The following is a 24,909-nucleotide window of genomic DNA, read 5'->3' on the forward strand; positions in this document are numbered from 1 at the left end:
GTAGACAGATGGACTCTGTGTGTGTGTGTGTGTCCTGAGCGTTCCTCTTCTCTGAGATTTCCTATTTCATAACAGGTCAGAAAGGCCACAGCCATCAGACACAATCCCTATAAATCCACACACATTCCAGCCAGTCAGAGTCAGACCAGCCAATCAGAGTCAGAGAGAACAGGGTGAAAGAGGAGTCACAGGTGTGTGTCCTTACCTCAGCTTGTTGTGTGGGTCTGTGTATCTGAAATAGTACCAGGCAGAATCCACAAACGTGTCCATGGTGTCCGTCTCTCTCTGAGCGGGGCCTTTACACCTGAGCAGGAAAAGTGTGGGATGAGAGAAGTCAAGCGTACAGTAGAGGAAGGATGAATACAGCTATATGGCTGAATAAGTCCAAAACACACATATATCAGGTCTAAACTTTACTAACAAACTACACTCATTTGGGCAGCACGGTGGCTTAGTCCTGGGTTCAAGTCCCTATCTGTGTCTAAGTATGTTAAAGCAGATTTCATCAAGAAGACACGCTCCTGAAAGAGGGTGCTTTTCATGGTGGGGGTGTTGAATTCAGCACAACACCGGCAAGCCCACTGAGCAGTGAGTAATGACTTAAGTGTGATCAGGCACGGATTGTTTAAACGTAGTGCGAGTGCAGGCCAGCAGGGGAGTGCGGAGGGGGCAAATTCAACCAAAAGTGTAACTTCATTCATTCATTCATTCATTCATTCATTCACACTATAGTCTAAAATACTGTACTGTACATCTGATTAACCAATTTAGCTATCTAGCACTGTTGAAGCAGCATTAGCATTAGTCGCTAACCATGCTAAGCGCTAGCTCTTTTACCGTTCAGATGTGAGTATATTGGCTTGCAGCCTGCTGCTAACCCCTGCTAGGGCTGTTGGAGCAACAATAACATTAGCCGCTAATCACAGTAAGAGCTAGCTCTTTTGCTATGGTGAGTAATATTGGACTGTAGTTTGCGCAATTACTGTGTTAAAACAAGCTACGTGGGACAAACCGCTAGCTAATATCACCCCGGCTTACCACAACACTCTAGGTTCCTCAGTGTAGCGCGGCTAGCGCTAGTGGTAGGCCGCTAATGCTAATTCTGTTGCACCCAGCCTTAGTGGAAATCTGCAAATCTAAGCTTACTGTAAATAAACAAAAGAGTGTTACTCAGGGGAGAAATCTGTATAGATTAACATCCAGCGCTCGTTTGACTAAAAAAGAAAGTCTTTTTAAGCACACTTTTGTTTACCCCCCCCCCCCCCGGCTCAGTGGTGAGACCTGCTGAATTACAAGGAAAACATGGCAACACCCCTGTCCCTTATTAGTGTCACTTAATGCCTTAATGCGCCTTATAATCCAGTGTGTCTTATATATAAAAACAGACCAGAAAATAGACATTCATTGATAGTGCGCCTTGTAATCCAAAGCACCATAGAGTGCCACAAATATGGTATATATTAGAGCACAGCACTGTAAGGAAATGTACAACACCAAAGATTTCTCATTAACAGCCATAAAGGCTTTCCTGCCTGCAGTTTGAAATGTCAGAAGGCTGGACTTGTATGGCACATCTCCGTGGACTGCTCAGTCCCTGCCACTCTGCTCCTGTGTGCTGATTACAGACCGGCCACTGCTGGCCACAGCAGCGGTTACCACATGCTCCCCCAAAATGCTGCATGTGTGTCCATGCGTTTGTTTGAGTGCCATCCTTCATCTCTTACCCGAGAAAAAAAACAAAAACACAACAGCTGCCACTGTACGCACACAGCTTCAGGGTATAACCTAAAAAAATATATTTATTAAAGGAAAAAAAAACAATCCAAACTAAGCTAGATCTGTGTGAAAAAGTGTTTGCCTCCCCATTAATTAACTGTGATTAATCACACTTTCTGGAAAGCTGAGTTCAATTTACCTACTAATCACAACCAGGTCTGATTACTGTCTGACGACATGAAGCACCTAAAAGATTTAAAAATGCAACCCATTATGCTGCGATCTGAAGAAATTAAAAAACAGATGAGAAAATAAAGTCATTCACATCTATCAGTTTAGAAAAAGTCATTGGGTTTAGAAAGTCATTTCTAAGGCTTTGATACTTTAGTGGACTTTTCGATATTGCATAAACCTCTGAACTGTGAAAGTGCTAATGCTTACCGTGGTTAGCGGCTAATGCTAATACTGCTCCTGCAGTGCTAGCTGGGGTTAGTAGCAGGCTACAGGAAGATATACTTGGCTCTGAGTAGACAAAAGAGTTTCGAGTCTCTGTGCTGGAGAACTAAACTGAAACTCCTGTATATCGCTGTACTTCTGCGGAGAGGCTTTACTGCTCCTTACAACCTGATTGGTAAAATTCATAAATAAGACGCACCAGATTATAAATCACACTGACATTTTTTTTTTGGAAAATTAACGGATTTTAACTGTGCCTAATGCGGCAAAAAATATGGTAACTCTCAATCATAAGGCATCAACATATTATAAAAACTCAATTTATTCAATTAGGAGCATATGGAATAATTAAGAAATGATCTGGCAAAGGTACCTTAAGTATGAAATTAATAGGGATCCCTGGAGTTAAATCATAGCAGGAAATTGCAAATATGTCAGAGAGGCTAGAAACAATTAGGAGTTCATGTTGGAAGTGTATATAAAAAATAAAAAAAAATTGTATCTCATATGGGAATGCCCCATTGTCAAACTATTTTTGGCACAATGTGCTGAAGTTTTTGGGGTGGGAATAGCCCTACCGGGGTCACCCTGTTTGTGCCTTTTGGGAGGTTAAAGCCCAAATTTAAGGGTATATGCCGCTTTTTTTTTACACTGCCTGGCCAAAAAAAGGTTGCCAGTCACTGTGGCATTGTTTTAATAAGCTTCTACAATCTTACAAGATTTATTTCAGTCCAGTGTTGCATTCATTTTTCACCAAGATCTTACATAGATGATGGTAGAACTGAAAATTTGGGATTACTTAATGGACTTAATCTCACTCCTTATTGATAGCATGATTGTGTGACTAGAACAAAGAGATGTTTGTACACCTTATTATCTCAATTTATTGTCACTGAATAATGGATCTTTGTACATTTTTTCCTGAAAAGTCTTTCTGAAAGGGACTACATGAGCCTTAATCAATGTGTTTCCTCTTTTCTTTTTTTTTGTGTTTCTGAGACTTGGACTTCATTTCTAAGTTTATATGATGTACAGAGCTGTGTGCGCTTTTGCTTATTATGTTCAATTTGTGTAAATAAAGAAAATAAAGTAATTAAACATAAAACATGTCCTTTAATAATAAAATAACAAATAAAAAATAAGTACGCACTCCACAAGGTCAGAACTTTTTTGATGCTTCTAGCTTAGTAGGTTCCTCCTGGATTTCTTCTTATTGTGTCACTAAATTAAAATCTTTTTGGCCTAGAAACATAGTCGTATAAATATAGAAAATTAACGACCTGACCTTGATCACACTCTCAGACACACACACACACAAGCACGCACAAGCGCACACACGTACACACACACACACACACACACACACACACACACACACACACACACACACACACACACTCGAAAGCATATAACCACAGGGTCTTGGCATTTCTGCTCCATCTTGCAGGGAAGCCTGCAGTGAGTGGCCAGCCGTGTCATTTTCTCTGGGGATTCTGGTGCCCTGATGATCAGCACAACACTCACACACAGAAGCCTGCCCGCTCTCGCGCTTTCGTGCTCACTCGCTCAACAGGATGAGCACAGCGCCTCAACGTTGCCTAGCAACTAGGCTAAGGTGTAGCAGGTTAATTCTTTGAAAGCCAGGTGCCATTTCAGAGGATGAAACCCCCCGATACGAGCCATAATGAAGTGCCTTACGGCGGAGACGGCTGCGTGAGAGTTGTGCGAGAGCGACAATCCGTGGGAAAAGTGGCGACAGGTCTTTTTCTTGATCTCCTCTTGATCTCGTTCCGAGTCGTTCTGTCTCTTGTTTAAGCCGGTCTGAAGCGTCTGAAACGTGTAAGTGGTCTCCAATTCAGATCCGAGTCGGTAATAGATTCACTGTACGCAGGCTCGGCGCTGGAGCATTGTGTTGGTACCTGGCTGTGATAATGGCCGCTATTTGTCCAGTGAGGAGATGAGAGAGCCATTAGACAGCCAGTAACAGCTGAGGCCTGTTCTAGAGGAGATGAAACAATTGTGAGACTGGGTTTGTACGTGTGTGTATGTGTGTGTGTGTCTGCCCACACTGCTTGCACTTGGATGGAGTGGTGCTTCTATGGAGTGAGCCAAATTCAGCTTTGACGGGTTTGCTCGAAAGCGTTTTCTAACTCATTACAGCAATCTGATGTGATAAGCTGGTCTTAGAGTGATCTAGTTTTACTCAAGCACTAAGTGGATGAACTTAAGCAGAAACTCCTGCAGGAGAGAAAAGTTTACTTCAATTACTACAATGGCTGAAATCTTGAAAGTTGGAACGACACGAGAGAGAAGACTCATTTGGTTCTGGTGACCTACAGGGGTTGGACAATAAAACTGAAACACCTGTCATTTTAGTGTGGGAGGTTTCATGGCTAAATTGGAGCAGCCTGGTGGCCAATCTTTAAAATTAATTGCACATTGCAGCAGTAAGAGCAGAGTGTGAAGGCTTAATTAGCAGGGTAAGAGCACAGTTTTGCTCAAAATATTGCAATGAACACAACATTTTGTGTGACATACCAGAGTTCAAAAGAGGACAAATTGTTGGTGCACGTCTTGCTGGTGCATCTGTGACCAAGACAGCAAGTCTTTGTGATGTATCAAGAGCCACAGTATCCAGGGTAATGTCAGCATACCACCAAGAAGAACCAACCACATCCAACAGGATTAACTGTGGACGCAAGAGGAAGCTAACTAAAAGGGATGCTCGGGTGCTAACCCAGATTGTATCCAAAAAAACATAAAACCACGGCTGCTCAAATCACGGCAGAATTCAATGTGCACCTCAACTCTCCTGTTTCCACCAGAACTGTCCGTCGAGACAACAAATTATTGTGGTCTAAAACCAGGTGTTTCAGTTTCATTGTCCGACCCCTGTAGATACATACAGTGGCATGAAAAGCATTTCCCCCCTACAGATTTCTATTGTTTTTGCTTTTTTGTCATACTGATATTTTTACGATTATCAAACAAACTTTAAAATCAGACAAATGTAACCTGAGTAAATATAAAAAGCACTTTTAAAATGACGATTTTATTCAATAGTAGGGCTTCAATGATTTGTCGATATAATCGACAATGTTGAATTTTTTTATTTATCGACTACAAATTTCATCGTTGACTAATTGATCATTTGTAACAGTAACAGTACCGCATTAAACAAAGTGCTGGAGACAAAAGTGCTCACTCACACTCAAAGTGCCCAAAGACAACAGATTACATATTTAATTACTAAATTTCAGTACTTTACATGTTTGAACAACATCCAGACATTTAAATGCCTTTCAAATTTAATGTTCAGCTGTTTCTATCATTTTTAGAGATGGAGGACATGGCAAAAATATTCGTTAACTAATCAAAGATATAATCAGCAGATTAGTCGACTACCAAAATAATCATTAATTAGAACCTTATTTATTAGCGGAAAAAAAAAATATCCAAAACAATCTAGCCCTGTGTGAAAAAGTGTTTTCTCCTTCTGTAAATGAACTGTGGATAATCACACTGTCTGAAAATCTGTAATCAAGAAATCACTTAAATAAAACCTGTCTGACAACATGAAGCAGATAAAAGATCTCAAAAAGCAACACCTTATACCCCGAGCTGAAGAAAATCAACAACAAATAAGTCATTGATCATCTATTAGTCGGGAAAACTTTACAAAGCCATTTCTTAAGCTTTGGGACTCCAGCAGACAACAGTGAGAGCTAATATTCACAAATTAAGAAAACATGGAACACTGATGAACCATCCCTAAATGTGGCCGGCTGGCAGACTGAAATTATTCCAAAAGGGCATGGACAACTCATCCAGGAGGTCCAAAAAAACCCCAGAACAGCATTTAAAGAACTGCAGATCGTCAGTTATGGTCAGTGTTAATGATTCAATAATAAGAAAGAGACTGGGTGAAAATGGTCTCTATGGGAGAGTTCCAAGATAAAAAACACTGCTGACCAAAAAGAACACTATTGCTCATCTCATGTTTACCAACAAACATCTTGATGATCCCCATGAATTAAAGGAAGTAAATATTTCTTTAGACTAATGTAACAAAAGTGGAACTTTTTGAAAGGTGTGTTCCCCGTTAAATCTGGTGTAAAAACAGAAGATTTCAGGAACAATTTCAAAAACAATTTCAGAAAAAGAACATCATACTGAACGTAAAACATGGTGGTGGTGGTGTGATGATCTGAGGCTGCTTTGCTGCTTCAGGGCCTGGATAACGTGCTGTAATAGATGGAACCAGGAATTCTGCTGTTTATCAGAAAATCCTGAAGGAGAATGTCCAGCCATCTGTTTGTGACCTCAAGCTCAAGCGTACTTGGGTTCTGCAGCAGGACAATGATCCAAAGCACACAAACAAGTCCACCTCTGAATGGTTTTGGAGTGGTCAAGGCAAAGTGTGATTGAGATGTTATGACATGATCTTAAACAGGCGATTCATGCTCAAAAAACCTCCAATTGTGGTCTCCTTTCTGCAGATGAATCTAGATAAAATAAAAGAATATTTTATAAGGACTCTTATTATGCTCCCTGAAGCTTCTCAGCTCTCCTCAGTTAAAATTCAGTGTTGTTTGGTATAAAACTGCATAAATGAGCAGATAAAAAAAAATGTATATGTTTTCACTAGAATTACCAGCTGTTCAACTATCTTGAACATCAAAATCCAGCTTAGACCAGCTTTAGATCCACCTTTAAAGGAGCGTTCATGGTTGAAGTTTGGAACATTTCTTTGCCTTTGACTAAGTTAAATTGTTGCCATCAAACAATGGAAATCAATTAAAATAGATGTTCTTCCAAAAGTTGCAAAAAACAAAATGTTTTTTTTTTTTTTTAATACAGTGAGTTAAGTCAGATTGGAAACAGGAAACATGAATAACACATTATCTTGAATGAAAAAGGGCATAAAAAGAGCCCTATTCCCTTATTTGAACTGAATTAATTTCTCTGGAGGACATCTGTAATAACAAAAATGATTACTAACAGCAATAAAATCACCCCACAGCCAAATAGTCAAAATAGAAACGCTGGCTCATACTTTCATTTGTGGATCAAAGCACAGATTCAACAACATTTTGATTTAATTTTCCTTTTTACTATCTACTGGTAGATGTCTGGTCGATACGTTTTCTCAGAGACGACAAATTGCAGCACACAGCAGCAGCCAAAAGCCCTATTTTCTCCTAACAAGATGAAATCAGCGTGGAAAAAACACTGAGTTGTTTTTCAAACTGACACATTATCAGACCACCACTGAGCCAGTAAAACACACAGTAAGTAATATAGAGTGCAATTTTTCAGTGAAGAAAAAGAAAAACACTTTTATGAATCACTGATGTATGTGTAAAAGAAAGTATTACCCCAGAAACCCACTTTAAAACTGAATATCATCTGAATAGAGATGAACATGCCATTACTATAGACAACTGCTAGAGTTCTAACACCTACTCTATTTAAACTTTATCTATGAATTCTACCAATCAGGTATTAGGGAGCAGTAAAGCCACTCCGCTGAAGTGCAGCGTTATAAGCATTAGCATTAGCTGCTAACCGCTGCTAACTGCAGCTCTTTAATCCAAGTTTGACTTTTAATGGAGAAATGAATACAAGTAGCTGATTGGCTGTTTTTACTGCAAGGGAAGGACTTTCTATAATATAATAATCTTGTCGAGCATTCCCATCTGTCCTCCTATTATAACTAGTGGAGTCAATCGATTAAATTTCTTTATCCGATTAATCGCAACAAATTTCTGTGATTAACTGAGATTAATCTCATTTTTTTTCCTTCAAACGCAATTTTTTATAGTGGATATTTAAATGTAAATAAAAGAATGAATGTAAGAAATGTAAAATGCAATTATATGTAAGTTATATTAGTGGTGTCAATTAAAATTATAGTATATACATGTTTGAGGGGAGAAAAAAAATCAACGTAGGGTGCTGAAACAAAGAATGCATGATAAATTGGATTGTAAATGTCTTAGCTTGGTTGTGAGGATTTCTGAATTCAAAATTAATTTGATGAGTATAAAAAATCTCACAGGGCAGGAAAGCGCAGGAGAGAAATGAAGCTTTTTGACCGGGTCTGAGCTGGAAATTCAGAGCTCACGTTTAATCGTTCAGCTGGACGACAGATCAGTGCGCTGAATGGGGGCGGGGCAGATTACAGCAGAAGTGGGAGTTAAACTTGGTGCCTTAATTAACTTGCGTTAAAAAAATAGCGTTATTTGCATTACTTGAAGACACTAATATTAAAATTCCTAAGAGTGTGCCGATCTGTCCTTAAAGATAAATGTGGTACTTAAAATAATCTAAAATATAAAACATATTCTGTTCTCTGTTCTGTTTAACACTTTCTGTTTACAAAATAAATCTGCATGTGTTCCTGTATAGCTTTAATATAGTCTTCAATATTAAATTTACAACGTAAAAAATCATAATAAGAAAGAAAACACACTGAATGAGAAAATATCAGTGATGGTTTGGAGAGCCATGTCATCTGCTGGTGTTGGTCCACTGTGTTATATCAAGTCCAGCGCAGTGTTTTCCTGGAAAATCTTACAGCACTTCATGCATCCCTCTGTTGACAACTTTTATGGAGATGCAGATTTCATTTTCCAGCAGGTTTTGGCACACTGTCCACATTGTAAAAAGTGCCAATTGGTTTTATAATATTTAAATTTTTTGAGACATTGGTTTTTGGGTTTTCATTGGCTGTTTTCAATGATATTCTAATATTCCCTTTTTTTGAGATGCACTAGTACTTCACTAACATAATTATGTAAAAACTCTCTGTGTAGTATTTGAAGGCATTGCACTCTTTCGACATTTTGACTCTTCCCTCATCACCATCTCTGTGAAGCGTTCTGATTCGCTAAGAACACAGCGCTTCAACTACAATTGGATTTATTGACTTATTAATGAATTTTTATTAGGACAATATGAAACAATGGTTTGAAGTACACTTTATAAATGTGCATCATTGGTCAGGAGTGTCGTATAACGCTTTAAACATGCAGTAAATGTTATGAACATCTTTAGCGCCCGTGTCTCTGCAGGACGGGGATGTGCTTGAGGACTGGATAGCAGCAGGCTTTCAATTAGTCCTTCAGCTGGTAACGCCAAGACCAGAGACAATATCATTGCTCAGGAAATGACTTCCAGCTTTTTTTAGCTTCTTTCAGGGACTAAGCCGATAAGCCCTATCTCTCACTCGATCTTTCATCTGACTCCTCTTCACTTGCCTAATTGGATGTGGGAGGATCAGTTAAAAAACTGAAGTGATTTTCCTCAAACTGTCACCACGGCACTCCCTACAGACAGAGATGTTCTAATCTCTCTGCCATTACAAGAATCAATTGACTCCAAAGACAGAACCTTTACAGCGACAAAAAAAATCTAACTTTAAAGATAATTCTTAGGGGTTCATTTCAGATCTAACTGAACGATCTGAACATACACTAAGACTGAAATGTGCCAAAACTAAGTGTTTGATTGTAATACATTTTAGACAAAAGATAATAAAGCAATAATATACGGGAGAAAGAGTGCTATAACATATAATACTCAAACATATGCCTATAAATAGCAAAATCAGAGATTTAAAACTGATTCAGAAACTGAAGTGGTTTCTTAATTTTTTTCCAGAGCTGTATATGTATTACTCACATTATTAGTTGAAACTAAGTTAAAGGGTATGTAACGCATATTTAGTGCATTTTAAATGCAGATGAAGTAGACCAAGCCCTTATGTACAGATACTGTATATCAGCTTTCATCTTTTAAGAGGAAGTTAAGTAGAGCTGCTTTAAATAACGATTACTGCATTTCCCAGCATTTCAGCAGTTCTGATCCATGTTGCATAACCGCACTTCACAGTCAGACACTAGCAGTCTATTACTGCAGCCTACACTCAGGAAGAGTCATATCTCCAAACCTTCTGACGGACTTCGTGACTCACTGACGAAGCCTAGAGCCGGAGGTAGGAACTCGGAGCTGTGATAAAACAGCACGCTTTGTGCGGTTTATGTGAGATTTGAGATCACGCAGGATTTTGATTTCTTCATATATTCACATGAAAGAGCTGTGGACAGACGGAACAGAAATACACTGTTGTTCTGTCTCTTGGTCCGAGGTGCTGACCTTATATTTATCTGAACAATCGGCTTCTCTCATCCACTGTAACGGTGTCAGACCTTTTATCTCAAACTGTACCAGACCTATTCTGTTTGGCAGTCCACAATTCAGTTTCTCATACTATATATAATAATAATAATAATATTATAATACTAAAATAATACTAAAAAAACTATATATAATAATAATAATAATAATATACATAATTTTATCGATTAATTCGAATTTACAGTTAAGGACGATGTGTGAGCTTAGCCCCGCACCTCTCTCCCGGACGCACCCCCGCCCCTCTCTCCCTCCCTCCCGCGCGCACCCCCGCCCCCCTCCATGTTTGTGCCACTTGTTTTCTATTTTGTATGTTTTATCAAAAAGGGCACCATTTTATTTCTTTCTATTTGTTTTTTGAGGGTGGGTTTATTTATTTATTTTTTAGGTTTGAGGGTGCATTGTGTCAGTACCTACACTTGTACCTTTGCTTGTTTCTGGTTGCACTTTAACCACAAAGGGGACATTTAAGTAAAAACTAAATAAATAAAAACTAGTTTTTAACCATTTCTTTATCATCTTTAATTAGATTTTTAGTAGGGGAAAAAAAATCGATTTTAATCAAAAGTCGTATTATTTATTTTTTTTAAATCGAAGATTTTTTTTTTGGGCCATATCACCCAGCTCTAATATTCATTTCTAATCTGTACCCAGACTAGGGCTGCACGATATATTGTTTAAGCATCGTCATCGCGATGTGCGCATAAACACTAGTAAACACAAGGTAACCGCATGGCTGTGCACCTCAGTCCAGCACAGTTTTGTGCAGATATTTCCAGTTACAGCTGAATTCACACTTTTAATCCCAGAAAAACGCTCCTATTTACCTTTTAAAAAACCTTTTAAATGCCTGATTAAAGGACCGACTACTGTTGTTTTGCTGTTTTCCTCAGGTTTAGAGTGCTCGGCACTGACTTGATCAGTCCGGATGCGAGACAGCGCGCGGGTGGGGGCGGGGCTGGTGACATCATGGGCCTGCATTGTTTAATATCGCAATATATTGTTGTAAAAAGAACATTTGCAATGTAAAATTTTTCCATTATTGTACAGCTCCAACCCAAACCCCTTGTTTTTGAGCATCAATCTCCCATTGGAGGTAAGATAAAGAAGAAAGTCATGTGGTGACAATTATTTATTATTGTCTTTGATGACAGGTAGCTGAAGCTAGCTATTCACTAACTTCTAGATCTAAAACTTACTAAAATAGTCTCTGAGATGCTCTTGAGATGCTCGTTGTGGTCTTATACCATCGCCCAAAGTCTATTTTCACCTAGACCTAGACAGATGTCAACAGTCAGATGTTCATAGCTATCTTGAAGTAGATTGTCAATAATAGGCACACGTGGACACACAGCAGTGCACAAACCCATAGTGATAACAAATGTGTAAAAAAATATCAGCATTATTGATAAATTACCTATAAATATTGATGTCAAATTATTGATCAGCCATATTTACATATCGTCTTCTTTCTAAAATATTTGCCTATGTATTTTTTCCGCAAAACTATTTGCAATCCTTTTCACATTCATAAATTAGTACCCGTTACATTAGCTATTGCTCCACATTGCACCAATTGTGTAATGCTCCACTATACTTTTTGTTTTGTTCTGTTATTTGTTTGTACGGAGCCTTGGTTCCTCCTAAGGTTTCTTCCTTCAATGTTAGAGAGTTTTTCCTTGCCTCTGTATCATCAAAATAACTGGTATCACTGTGGTGCTGCTCATAAGAGACGTGGACCTGTTTTTCCCTGTAAAGCTGCTTTGTGACAACTTTTCTTGTAAAAAGCACGCTAGAAATAATTCCGTTTCTATGGTCTGGATCAGTTGATGAGTTTGTTTATTTGGAGGGCTTCTCCCTCTGTTTGGTTTGGTTTGGTTTCACACAGGCATAAACCTCCACGCATCAAAATATGGACCAACAAACCAGGTGAGCACACGGTCTCCTCTGATTGGTCGGAGCTGTCTAGCGCAGGAGCAAGAAAGTAATAAGAAGATTCTGTGTTCTAGCCTGTATATCTGTGCAGTGTGCAGCTGCTTTAACACAGAAAGCTGAAAATCTGCCACTGCACTTTTAAACACAGTGTTTTCAATGCCACAGGCAGGACAGATGTACAGTACATGTAGTAACATACCATGCTTTTAGAGTGTAAACAGCATAGCAAGTAGCAGTAGAGACAGCAGTTGTTCATAGCTGTGGTAATTAGTGTAATCTGGCTAATATATCAATAGTTTATTCCTCCCCGGTCTCTGTGTTACGCGCGGCGTGACTTTAGTTTCCGCCCATTCTCCGGCTCACTATTTCCTTATAAGGGAGTTTTTTTCCAGCTGTGTCCCAGTTCACTAGCCGGGGCAGCGGTAGTGTATTGGACCACGATCCTGACGACACGGGTTCAATCCCACTGAGGGGCAGTGCATTTATTTATTTATTTATTTATTCCTTTCTTCCTGGGTTTACCTGCTTTAAGATCAACTGTTCTGCAATTGGGTTCAACAACTCTCTGGGCTGGAGAGCTACTAGTCTGTAGCACTCCATCCCATTACACTTCATTTTCCAAAACAGATTTTTTTTTTCTTTTGTGGCCCACCACATAATGGCCAAACTTAATTTCCGCCTTCCCTAAGTCATACTCTCATGATTCTGATCAACTTAGTCTTTAATGTATAACACAATAACACTTATTGCATAAAAGCCTTAATTCATTAAAACCCCCACAGAAACTCTGGAACACCTGATTCATCAAATCTGTTCACTGCTTAGTCTTCCCACAACAAACAGCGCATCCCTCAAATGCAGGAATTTCCCTTCCACTTTAAAGGATGTAGAGATAACAAAAAGTGAGTGAACTGCAGCAGTGCTGGTGCTAAAAGTGTGTATCTGTTTGTGTGTAAGCTGCTCTAATTTTCTATTTAAAATTTCTAATTTCCACAGGCGATTAATAATTAAGTGCTATCTTATGTTATCCGCACTGTTTAAAATTCAGAATAAAGCTCTACCTGGGACACGAGCAGTTGACCCACTCGTGAGCAGAGCGCAGGGGTGACGCCCCTTTCCCTGAGAGGAGGGACACTTTAGGCAGCTCGACTGGCAGCTCTTCCACAGGAACAGCCACAGGACCACAGGACTCGCAGTGCACTATGGGTATAGGTGTACCCCAGTAGCGCTGCCTCGAGATCAGCCAGTCCCGCAGCTTGGAACTGGTGAGATGGCCGCCCACCTTCTGCTGCCGAGCTTTCTGGGTAATGGAGTTGAAGGCCTCTTCTGGTGCCTGACCTGTGAACTACAGAGCAGATATGATGGGATTAGTGAGGGTGTATCATTCTACGCTCTCGAATGCTCTCTCCGAGGCTGATTAACAGGGATATGTACGCCTACAGTGCTGCTGAAGGACAGTGTAGGGGTTTCAAGCACTCATACAGACATTCTCACAGCCTCAGTGTCATTACACAGCCTGCTGCATGCGAAACCAGACAAAAACTGATTTCAACATCACAATAAAAAATTTTATCATGGTGATAAAATGATGCATCATTGTATGTGCATATATCATTAAAAATAAATGAGCACAAATAAAGACTATAAGCCTATAAACAACACCAACAACATTATGTGTGTTTAGCAACTGTATAGATCAGGGGTCTCAAAGTAGCGGCCCGCGGGCCACATGCGGCCCGCGACGCGGTTTCATACGGCCCCTCACGGGTTAACAAAATAAACATACATCTGGCCCGCAATTCAATTTAATTATTTATGCTTTATTATGTTCGTTTTCATATTTTATCTTAACTTGTATTTTGGTGTGTGTGTGTGTTTTTTTTTTGCTTACGCTGTGTTGCATGCTTTAGTAGTCTTCAGCAGCCTTCAACAGTCTAACCTTGCTGCCGTGGTGTGTCCACTAAACTCCGTAGTTATAAACATCCTGAGGTTAGCAGCGCGCTAACTGACCTGTTTATAATGTAATCCGAGCAGTGCCTCCGTGACGCTGCTCTAAACTGCTGCTGTTAGCTGCTTGGGCTGAAAGATGAACTGTAGAGAGCTGTATTATCCGGTTAGTGGGGTTATTTTATTTCATACACAGAAGAACTTACAAATTTTTAAAAACGCTCCAGACTGGCTCAGCTGAGCCCTGTAGCCCGTGGCTGGGCTGTAGCTCTGACTAAGCAAAGACTGCGGGCTTGTGGTGCTGCAGCTGCAGCTCCGACTAGTGGTTGGATGAGGAACTGCTAAATCTGAGGAAATGCTAAATCTGTCACAGCTCACAATTTTTGATTTTATATTTATTAAGCCTTATTTCAGTATCAAACGTTTTGATCAAAGTTAATATAACTTATAAATTAAAAGGATTTATGTTAATAGAGCAACAAGCAACCATTTTTCCATGCAACTGTAATATTTGATTGAATAAATAGTATATTGAGAGTTATTTAACATTAAGGAGTAATTACATTCATTTTGTATTACATCTGGTTACATTTTCTTATATTTATAAGTTACATCTGGCCCTCAGAGGACAGCCAATATGCCAATGTGGCCCTCGGCAAAAATGAGTTTGAGACCCCTGGTATAGATGATTAACATGTCAATTCATTGCTCATCCAATTGTTTGTTTTTCCCCCCACGTGTTTAATCAACTAATACTGGACCCACAAACAACCATACTAGTCAAAAGTTTGGACACACCATCTCATTCAATGGGATTTATTTAATTCATTTTATACACTGTAGATTAATATTAAAAACATAGAAATAATTAAGAGACACACATGGAATTACGTAGTAAACAAAAAGTGTTTGTCCACCATCCCCTGATCTAAACCCAGGGTGATTTGGGATGAGCTATTCTTTAATATACACCTCAAATAATGGCAAAGAAAACAAGTCCATATTCATAAAGTTTTGAGAGTCCAGAAATCAATATTTGGTTTAACAACCCTGGTTTTTAATCACAGTTTTCATGCATCTTGGCATGTTCTCCTCCACCAGTCTTACACACTGCTTTTGGCTAACTTTATGCCACTCCTGGTGCAAACTTGTTTTGATGGTGATCATCCATCTTCCTCTGGATTATATTCCAGAGGTTTTTAATTTGGTAAAAGAAAATACCAATTTTTAAGTGGTCTCTTATTTTTTCCAGAGCTGTATATATAAAAATGCTCACATAAACCTTCAATGTGTTTTCTTTCTTTTTACGATTTCTTTTCAATATAAATTTAATATTAAAGAAAATAAAGCTATACAGAAACTCATGCAGACTTACTTTGGAAATAACAAAGCAGAATATGTTTTATACATTACATTCTTCTAAGCTGGATTTAGTTTTAAACCCATCTCAGTTGTGTATACATCAGGGGATTGTGGAGGACAAATACTTTTTTTTGTTAACTACGTAATTCCATATGTGACCCTTAATTATTTTCCTGTCTTTAATATTAATCTACAATGTAGAAAATAAATTAAATAAAGAAATGCAAGTACTGCAGCTGGTTTTACAATAAACCCAACAACTTCTTTCCTGTATGATCTCACATGAGTCTCTTTAGACCTGTGTGTGTGTGTGTGTGGCCAGCAGATCACTATGTAACAACTAAACATGTGACAATTAATATTGTAGCATTTTATTTAACTGGCACGAGCTCTTGCCAGACAAACAACACCTGTGGCTCAAATGCTGACGTGACATGCTGCCACATAGGGGCTCACACAGCACATCAAACGCAGCCCACAAGCAGAGCTCTTTCTGTGTACAAGCGCTCGGTTCAGCAGAAATTTCACAAATTTTGGTTGCTTGATTTGAGAGCCAATTTCTAAAGATCACAACCTGTTTCCCCAAAATTCATTGCAAATATTCCCATTAAAAGCCTTTCTTTTGGAGTGATTGCCTTTCTCATATGGGTATCTTTCTTCTGAATATAGTGAGAAACTTTATTTTCATATGTTTCGTATCTTATTCTTTTTTGAACTTTTGTGTACTATGTATACCTGCTACTGAATGTCTCTCTCTCTCTCTCTCTCTCTCTCTCTCTCTATCTATCTATCTATCTAAAATTGGGCTTAAATCACACAGTGTCCGCCTTGCTTTACTCCCCTATTTATGACATCATCAGCTGCAAAAAAAGTGCTAAGTATACATGTCTAAGTATACATGTCTACTTATCCTTGTCCCTCATTGAGAGAACAATCTTTGTAAACTCCTAAACACGGAATCCCCCCCCCCCCAATAGCACAAACTGTGAAGCTCAATATTTGCTATTCTGCCACTTTTCCAGCACTGAGACAGTACATGTGTGGGTGTGTGTGTGAGCGTGTGAGTACTCGAGTAGGTGGGGGCCTTGGGGGGGGGGCGTGTGTGGGTGTGTGCGTAAGGGAATAAGAACCTTGGGACAGCGCTGATATAAATGTGTGTGTGTGTGTGTGTATGAATGGTGAAAAAGCAGCGTTATGAGTGGGCAGCTGTCTCCCGTGTGACACGGTGCGTGCGATCAGTGTGTACCTCAGCGGAATTGATTATGGTGTGAGTTCCATCTTCTTCACTCTTCAGCACCGTGTCCCAACTCACACCCAGCTCCCTGGCCACACACACATCCTCCTCACTGCTGTCAGGGATGACTGTCTCACACACACACACACACACACACACATACAGCTAACATTAGAGGAGAACTATCTATGTGATTAAAGTAATTCAGTCACAGATGAGCTGTTTACAGAGAACTGTGTGAGGTCAGCAGGGGATTCAGGTGAGGTGAAGCAGAGCATGCTGGTAAATGGTGCTATGAATAACCTGTAACATATATATGGCTTCTGTACAGTAAGTACAAAAACAGCCATAGTAGACAATGTAGACAATGTATGCAGCTTAAAGTAGCTGAATGGATTCATCCACAAACATGTGGACATACAGTATCTCCAGTTTTGATATTATGTTTATCTGGCAGCTATTCGTTCATTTGTTACATTTTCTTTATGAATGGACCCTTCCCCCTCTAACTCTGTTCCACGGGGAAGGGTTACACTCGAAAACAAGGGGTAGTGTTTGAAAACAATATGGAGATATCAATGGAAGTGCACCAGGTCCCAGTACTGGAGAGATTTTGGGTGGAAAAACCTGATAATATATTTTGTTACACCCTCTCAGAAGGCCCATTATGATAATAACCCCCCAGCGTGTTGGAGGAACTGTGGAAATTTAAATGCTACCCATTACCATATATTTTGGGACTGCCCCGGTGTTAAAGACTACTGGAAGAGGATACATATAGCCTTGCAAAAGATATTTGAATGTGAAATTTCCTTAGAAAGTAAGACTTTATATTTTGGGCTCATACCCCAAAAGTGGGAGAAAAGGGATAAATATCTAATAAACATATTTCTGGTGGCTGCCAAGAAAACTCTTACCAGGAAGTGGCTATCAGAGGAGTGTCCAACTCTAAATGCATGGATGGATATTATAACGGATATTTATGAAATGGAGAAGATAACTGCGTTTGTTAATCTTAAAGTAAGACAATTCCTCTCAGACTGGAAAAAATGGGTTAAATATGTCGCAGCTCTCAGGCCTAATTGTATATTCACAAACTAATTATATCTCTGTACAGACAAGATCACCTCCTGTATGTATATAGTTTTGGTATTATGGGTACTATTTTCCTATTGTTTGTGGGGGAAAAAAAGTTTGAAAAAGTCCACAACTAGTTATTTTAGATGTCTTTAACTAAAATTTAGTTGACTTTGATTTTTGTCTGAATGTCATTTATAAATTACTTTAGAGATAAAGATTTTTCCATTCATAAAGACATTCAGAAATCATTTCATTTGATGTAGGATAGCAAGATAACACCTTAAACCTAACATTAAACAATATTTTTTAGATTAAAAGATTTATCTGCATTTTTGGCAATTTAGAAATGTAAATTAAAATAAAAATAGTTGGATCAACACTTGGATGTATAGAGGTTACCACAGTAAAGAAAACATCTTGTAATCTAAACTACTTCTAATTACTACTGAACTACTTTTTTCCATCATATTTGATATTCTTTAAACTTTGGATTTCCTATATGAAAAGCTTGTAGGCAGTTTTGTCTTGGGTGTGAAGCACCACAAGTGAAGGAAGTACCACAATTGTGAAAAATTTTATTCCCTAATGGTACATTGTTAGTTCTGCATGACAAATGTTTTTTTGGTTAAAAAAAGAGCATTTTATATGATTAAATTACTGTTAAAATGAAAAAATTCTTTGGTAAACATATTGAGCATTTTATTGGAAGGGACCTAATTACATTATTTACCTCAAAATGAACTTACCATTGCATCCATCTACCATGTGGCCCAAAGCATGGCACTGTCTCTGGATACTAAAAAAGTTGGGTCCCATGATGAAGTCATGTGACAGATTTAAACAAAATATGGTTGGTTGCAGGTCTATAAATATTTTAAAAATATTATTTTTCCTTTTGTCCTTTATAACTGACAAAGTCCCATAGAGGGGTCTTAAGGAAATGTATGACCACTGTTTGTTTTTGATGTATAGGGGTTGGACAATGAAACTGAAACACCTGTCATTTTAGTGTGGGAGGTTTCACGGCTAAATTGGAGCAGCCTGGTGGTCAATCTTCATTAATTGCACATTGCACCAGTAAGAGCAGAGTGTGAAGGTTTAATTAGCAGGGTAAGAGCACAGTTTTACTCAAAATACTGCAATGCACACAACGTTATGGGTGACATACCAGAGTTCAAAAGAGGACAAATTGTTGGTGCACGACTTGTGTGCGCATCTGTGACCAAGACAGCAAGTCTTTGTGATGCATGAAGAGTCACGGTATCCAGAGTAATGTCAGCACACCACCAAGAAGGACGAACCACATCCAACAGGATTAACTGTGGACGCAAGCGAAAGCTGTCTGAAACGGATGTTAGGGTGCTAAATCGGATTGTATCTAAAAAACATAAAACCACGGCTGCCCAAATCACGGCAGAACTCAATGTGCACCTCAACTCTCCTGTTTCCACCAGAACTGTCCGTCACCACAATAAATTATTGTGGTCTAAAACCAGGTGTTTCAGTTTCATTGTCCAACCCCTGTATATGAAATGGAGAAGATAACTTTGATTGGTATTTTACAGTGAGACAATTTCTCTCAGACTGTAGGCCCTTAGGCCTGATTTTTAAATTCACAAACTAATTATATCTCTGCACAGACAAAATCCCTCCTTGTATGTATATAGGTTTGATATTGTGGGCAGTATTTTCCTATTGTTTGTGGGGGGGGGGGGGGGGGGGGGTACAAAAAAAAAGTAGAATGTATGACCACTGTTTGTTTTGATGTATGTGTGTGTCTCTCATATACACACAAAGATTAAAAACACACACAAAAAAAAGAAAGCAAGGGGTAGTGGTAAGTGGTAGGGCCAAGGGGTGAAATGGGATTTGGCCTATGTGTTTTGTGATTTAAGTGACCTTTGCAGCCCCTTAGATGCAGATTAAGAAATCTGTTGGAGGGGTAAAAACTTTTTACAGCACTTTATATGACCAGCATTCTCCCATACATGTTAATGCTCACCTATCACAGTGTCCAAGTGTCCCTGGAACTCGTTCTTAGCAGAGATGACCACTGGAAGCTCCTGGCCGGTGAACACGTTGAGGGCGGTGACCTCAGTGAGGGAGTCTGCAGGCCAGACATCAACAAATGAGATCTAATGCTGAAGTGTTAATTGTGTGTGTTCTCTCCTGATACCTCATTAGCTACAATCTCTCCACAGAGAACAGAGCCCCGCGCCGGACTCCCAATTACACACAGAGTCAGGAGGGAGCAGCCGAGAGAAACACTGTTCCTCACAGACAGCACACGCCCACACACACACACACACACACACACACACACTCAGCGGCGTTACATAATACACACCAACACTCATCAAACAAATATATTATTCCACGCCTTGACTTGCTTGTTGTGATGCTTCAGGAAGAAAAAAAAAAACAAAAAGGGATTTTGCACTAAGCAGTGAGTCAGATTACTATACAAACACACAACACACAGCGTTTACATGTTTCATATGTTTGTGTTTGTGTGTGTGTCTCACTTTTCCCGGGCTGGAACGCTCTGTGTAGAGCGGCTCTCACAGGGCTGGAGCCGTGGAGAAGGCGGTGAGACGGCAGGATGGAGATAAACGCTGCTCCATACACAGCTTCAGGGGTGGAGGTGTAGGCAGCTAGCACCTCACCCGTTTCTTTCCCCTCCAGCTGAGAGATATAGATGGGGGGGGGGGCGGCAATGTGTGTGTGAGAGAGAGAGAGAGAGAGAGAGAGAGAGAGAGAGAGAGAGCATGGTTAAATGGTTCACATATAAGCTTAGCATTGAGTACATGTTTATGTTTTTTGATTAGGAAAACAAATAAACATCACTTGCTCTTATTAATCAATATCTTCCTAAGAATTTGCTCAGATCTGCTCTTGAGAAAAGTTCAAAGAGTTTTTGAACTAAAAGTCTACAACAAGAGTCAATAGGCCCTATTTTAGCAATATTTAAAGGTTGTCAACTATGCACTGTGCAGCTGGATTTAGGGCGCGTCAGTGTGCCTTTGCTATCATAACAACGGGAAAAGTAATGCACTAATTGTCTTAAAAATCCACTTTTTCTTGTTCTTTGTGAAATACTATAGGTCTCTGAGTTGTGTATGCATGCTGCATATAAAACTCTTCCTCCCCATACACTGTCATTTTGAGCCCGAGCCTGAATTAAACCAGACATTTTTTAAATAAGTAGAGCACTAAAACTGAGCTTTTAAAAACATTTTCCAGCTGATTGAATGAGCAAAATCTATTTAGAATGATGTTAATCAACACTGAAACACTGAAGAAGACCTTATTATTTAATAAGAAAAATGTTTATTAAGAACAGATCTCCGAAAAGATTAAAACATCAACAATGCGAACAATGAACTTCAGTAAATTAGGCTACAATAATGATGTCTGAATGACTTTCCTCTGTTCTAATACAATTTAACATGGTTTAAGTATAGAAAATATACCCAAAACAAACAAACAAAAAAAACAGTAATGAGGCTATGCACTTTGCTACATGTCAAGTGCATAATAAAGACAAGTGCACTGTGCACTATTTTTTTTTAAACATTGATTTAATACTTTTTTATGTATTTATATTTTGTTTTATATATATATATATATATATATATATATATATATATATATATAATATTTGTGATTATCACACCACTGCTTTTTATAAAATAAAAAAAAAACATAAAAAAAAACAGACGCCTACGTCACAGATTATTATTTTTTGAGCCAGACCGAGGAAAGTTGTGGAAAATCTCGAGTCGGGTCGAGTTTGGGAAAAGAATCTAAGCTCTAGCAGGGGAGAGGTATTATTGATATACTGATTTGCATATTGTGATCATCATATTGCATGTTTGCGTCATCCTCGCCTATAGCACAGTTGAACCTGTGAGGGCGCTGCAGAGGTGAAAAAAAATTACCACAATAAAAGCGTTTATTAAAGTTTAGGAAACGTTTATACAAACTTTAAGCAGGACTGGTGTGTTTTATTACTTTAAAAGGAACATATTTAGTTATTAATGAAAAAAAATTGATTTAGGGTTTCGTGGCTTCTTTAACAGATTCAGACACACTAACAGCAGCGTGCACGATTCACTGCCTGGTCAGAAATTGCGTGATTATAAAGCAGCCTTTGCATTTCCTGCCCACATAAGCCGTTTTAAATTCAAATTCTTATTCAAATGATTCACAACATTTGCACAGTACTGTGCACCGTATACGCTGCTATCTCCAAGCAGCCACCACAACGTAGCCCATCTAATCTGCCTCCGAACGGCTTTTCCAAAATGAGCATTTCAGCCGCCCTGTCCTCAGCACTCAGCATCCGCACACTCAGCCCACCTACACACTGTATCTGCTCCCCTCCTCTGGAAATGAAATTAGGGAATTTAATAAGCAAGGCCATCGCTAAGTGAACATATTTCCTCTCATAACGAGAGAGACAGAGAAGGATGGATGGCGCACATAAGCACAGCGTCAGATAGCCGTGAGCAGAAGCCGACACAAAGTCTAATAAAAAGCACAAAATGTAATAAAATGTTCAGACATCATTACAGAGATTCATAACCACACATCACGTCTACGGGGTCTGAGCTGCAGAACACTACTCTGCAAATTAGGAGCAATATCAATGTGTGTGTTTTATCAAGCCTAATGTTGTTCTATAGCAAGCTTACCTTTAGCACATGGTCGAAAAAGCAACCTGAGCATTCTCCGATCCAGTTGGCCTGCATCGATTTTACACCATACCACTCCGGGAGATCTGCCAAGGCATCCAACAGAGGCTGCAACAGAAAATATGAAAAAACAACAGTTGTTCATTCTGAACAAAAGTCATGGGTATAGCGATACCTATAAATTCAGTGGCTTTTTATCATTTAATACAAATTCTGAATGTTAAATTATCACTTAAGTCCTCCAAACTATGAAGAAAAACACATGGAATCATTTAGTAAACAATTAAAGTGTTAAACAAACCAGAATGTGTTTCATATTTTAGATTTTTCAAAGTAGTACCTCTTGCTTAGATGACAGCTTTGCACATCTTGGCTCAACTGGAATAGCTTTCAATTAACAGCTGTGCTCAAGAGTTAATTACTGTGTTTGAGAGCATAAGTTGTCAAGTTGTAAAAATGTAGAGTTGGTGTACAGTGAACAGCTTTATTTAAGTTGAGTAATGTGTTGAGGACCACTCAACTAAATAAAAAAAAATACCTTAAGAAATTAAGTTAGGGGCTCTGTCACTATAATCCAGAAATTTCCTGTTCATGTAGCTTGCCATCAGCTGCCGGAGCCCTGGACCTCTCCCCACATCACTCAAAAGGGTGATGTCGATCAGCACATGGCATCTGTGAGCTGATAAATTGGAACCGAGTCGCTGCGCTTTTCTCCAAGTGTGCTGTGATGCTACTCGTCAATGCTGCATCAGCAGCAGTTCAAAAAGAGGCAGAGTCTGACTTCACATGTATTTGAGGAGACATGTGCTCGTCCCCACCCTCCTAGGGTCGCAGGCGCCACTGGTGATGGGAACGCACAAAGGCACAAAGGGGTGGGACAAATGGATAGTCAAATTGGAAGGAAAAACGGGTCTTATCATCTGTTCCGTTGTGGCTTCTAAAACCAGAAATTATCATTCGTGTTTCTCCAAGTTTAAAGTGAAGCACAGAAAGAGTCTACATATATTAAAAAAGAAGGTTGGCTGTTTAGATATATATATATATATATATATATATATATATATATATATATATATATATATATATATACACTACCGTTCAAAAGTTTGGGATCACTCAAACAATGTTGTGTTTTCCATGAAAAGTCACACTTATTCACCACCATACATTGTGAAATGAATAGAAAATAGAGTCAAGACATTGACAAGGTTAGAAATAATGATTTGTATTTGAAATAACATTGTTTTTACATCAAACTTTGCTTTCATCAAAGAATCCTCCATTTGCAGCAATTACAGCATTGCACACCTTTGGCATTCTAGCTGTTAATTTGTTGAGGTAAGCTGGAGAGATTGCACCCCACGCTTCTAGAAGCAGCTCCCACAAGTTGGATTGGTTGGATGGGCACTTCTGGCGTACCATACGGTCAAGCTGCTCCCACAACAGCTCAATGGGGTTCAGATCTGGTGACTGCGCTGGCCACTCCATTACCAATAGAATACCAGCTGCCTGCTTCTGCTGTAAATAGTTCTTGCACAATTTGGAGGTGTATTTAGGGTCATTGTCCTGTTGTAGGACGAAATTGGCTCCGATCAGGCGCTGTCCACTGGGTATGGCATGGCGTTGCAAAATGGAGTGAAAGCCTTCCTTATTCAGAATCCCTTTTACCCTGTACAAATCTCCCACCTTACCAGCACCAAAGCAACCCCAGACCATCACATTACCTCCACCATGCTTAACAGATGGCGTCAGGCATTCTTCATCTTTTCATTTGTTCTGCGTCTCACAAACGTTCTTCTTTGTGATCCAAACACCTCAAACTTGGATTCATCCGTCCACAACACTTTTTTCCAGTCTTCCTCTGTCCAATGTCTGTGTTCTTTTGCCCATCTTAATCTTTTTCTTTTATTAGCCAGTCTCAGATATGGCTTTTTCTTTGCCACTCTGCCCTGAAGCCCAAAATCCCGCAGCCGCCTCTTCACTGTAGATGTTGACACTGGTGTTTTGCGGGTACTATTTAATGAAGATGCCAGTTGGGGACCTGTGAGGCGTCTGTTTCTCAAACTAGAGACTCTAATGTACTTATCTTCTTGCTTAGTTGTGCAACGCGGCCTCCCACTTCTTTTTCTACTCTGGTTAGAGCCTGTTTGTGCTGTCCTCTGAAGGGAGTAGTACACACCCTTGTAGGAAATCTTCAATTTCTTAGCAATTTCTCGCATGGAATAGCCTTCATTTCTAAGAACAAGAATAGACTGTCGAGTTTCAGATGAAAGTTCTCTTTTT

The 24,909-nt window shown here is 39.2% G+C and overlaps 1 protein-coding gene across 1 annotated transcript in view; it reads right to left on the reverse strand.

Moving 5' to 3' along the window:
• The window catches only part of lars2 (leucyl-tRNA synthetase 2, mitochondrial), a 109,208-nt gene that overhangs the window by 30,637 nt on the left and 53,662 nt on the right, over positions 1-24,909 (reverse strand). The window contains exons 8-13 of the mRNA XM_007239512.4: positions 22,627-22,734; positions 20,455-20,614; positions 19,932-20,036; positions 16,862-16,977; positions 13,368-13,651; positions 206-304 (exon numbers count right to left, since the gene is read on the reverse strand). Coding sequence (XP_007239574.3) covers positions 206-304; positions 13,368-13,651; positions 16,862-16,977; positions 19,932-20,036; positions 20,455-20,614; positions 22,627-22,734 — 872 coding nt within the window. The remainder of the gene's footprint in view (positions 1-205; positions 305-13,367; positions 13,652-16,861; positions 16,978-19,931; positions 20,037-20,454; positions 20,615-22,626; positions 22,735-24,909) is intronic.

This window comes from Astyanax mexicanus, chromosome 6, assembly GCF_023375975.1.
Source record: "Astyanax mexicanus isolate ESR-SI-001 chromosome 6, AstMex3_surface, whole genome shotgun sequence".
Lineage (NCBI taxonomy): Eukaryota > Metazoa > Chordata > Actinopteri > Characiformes > Acestrorhamphidae > Astyanax > Astyanax mexicanus.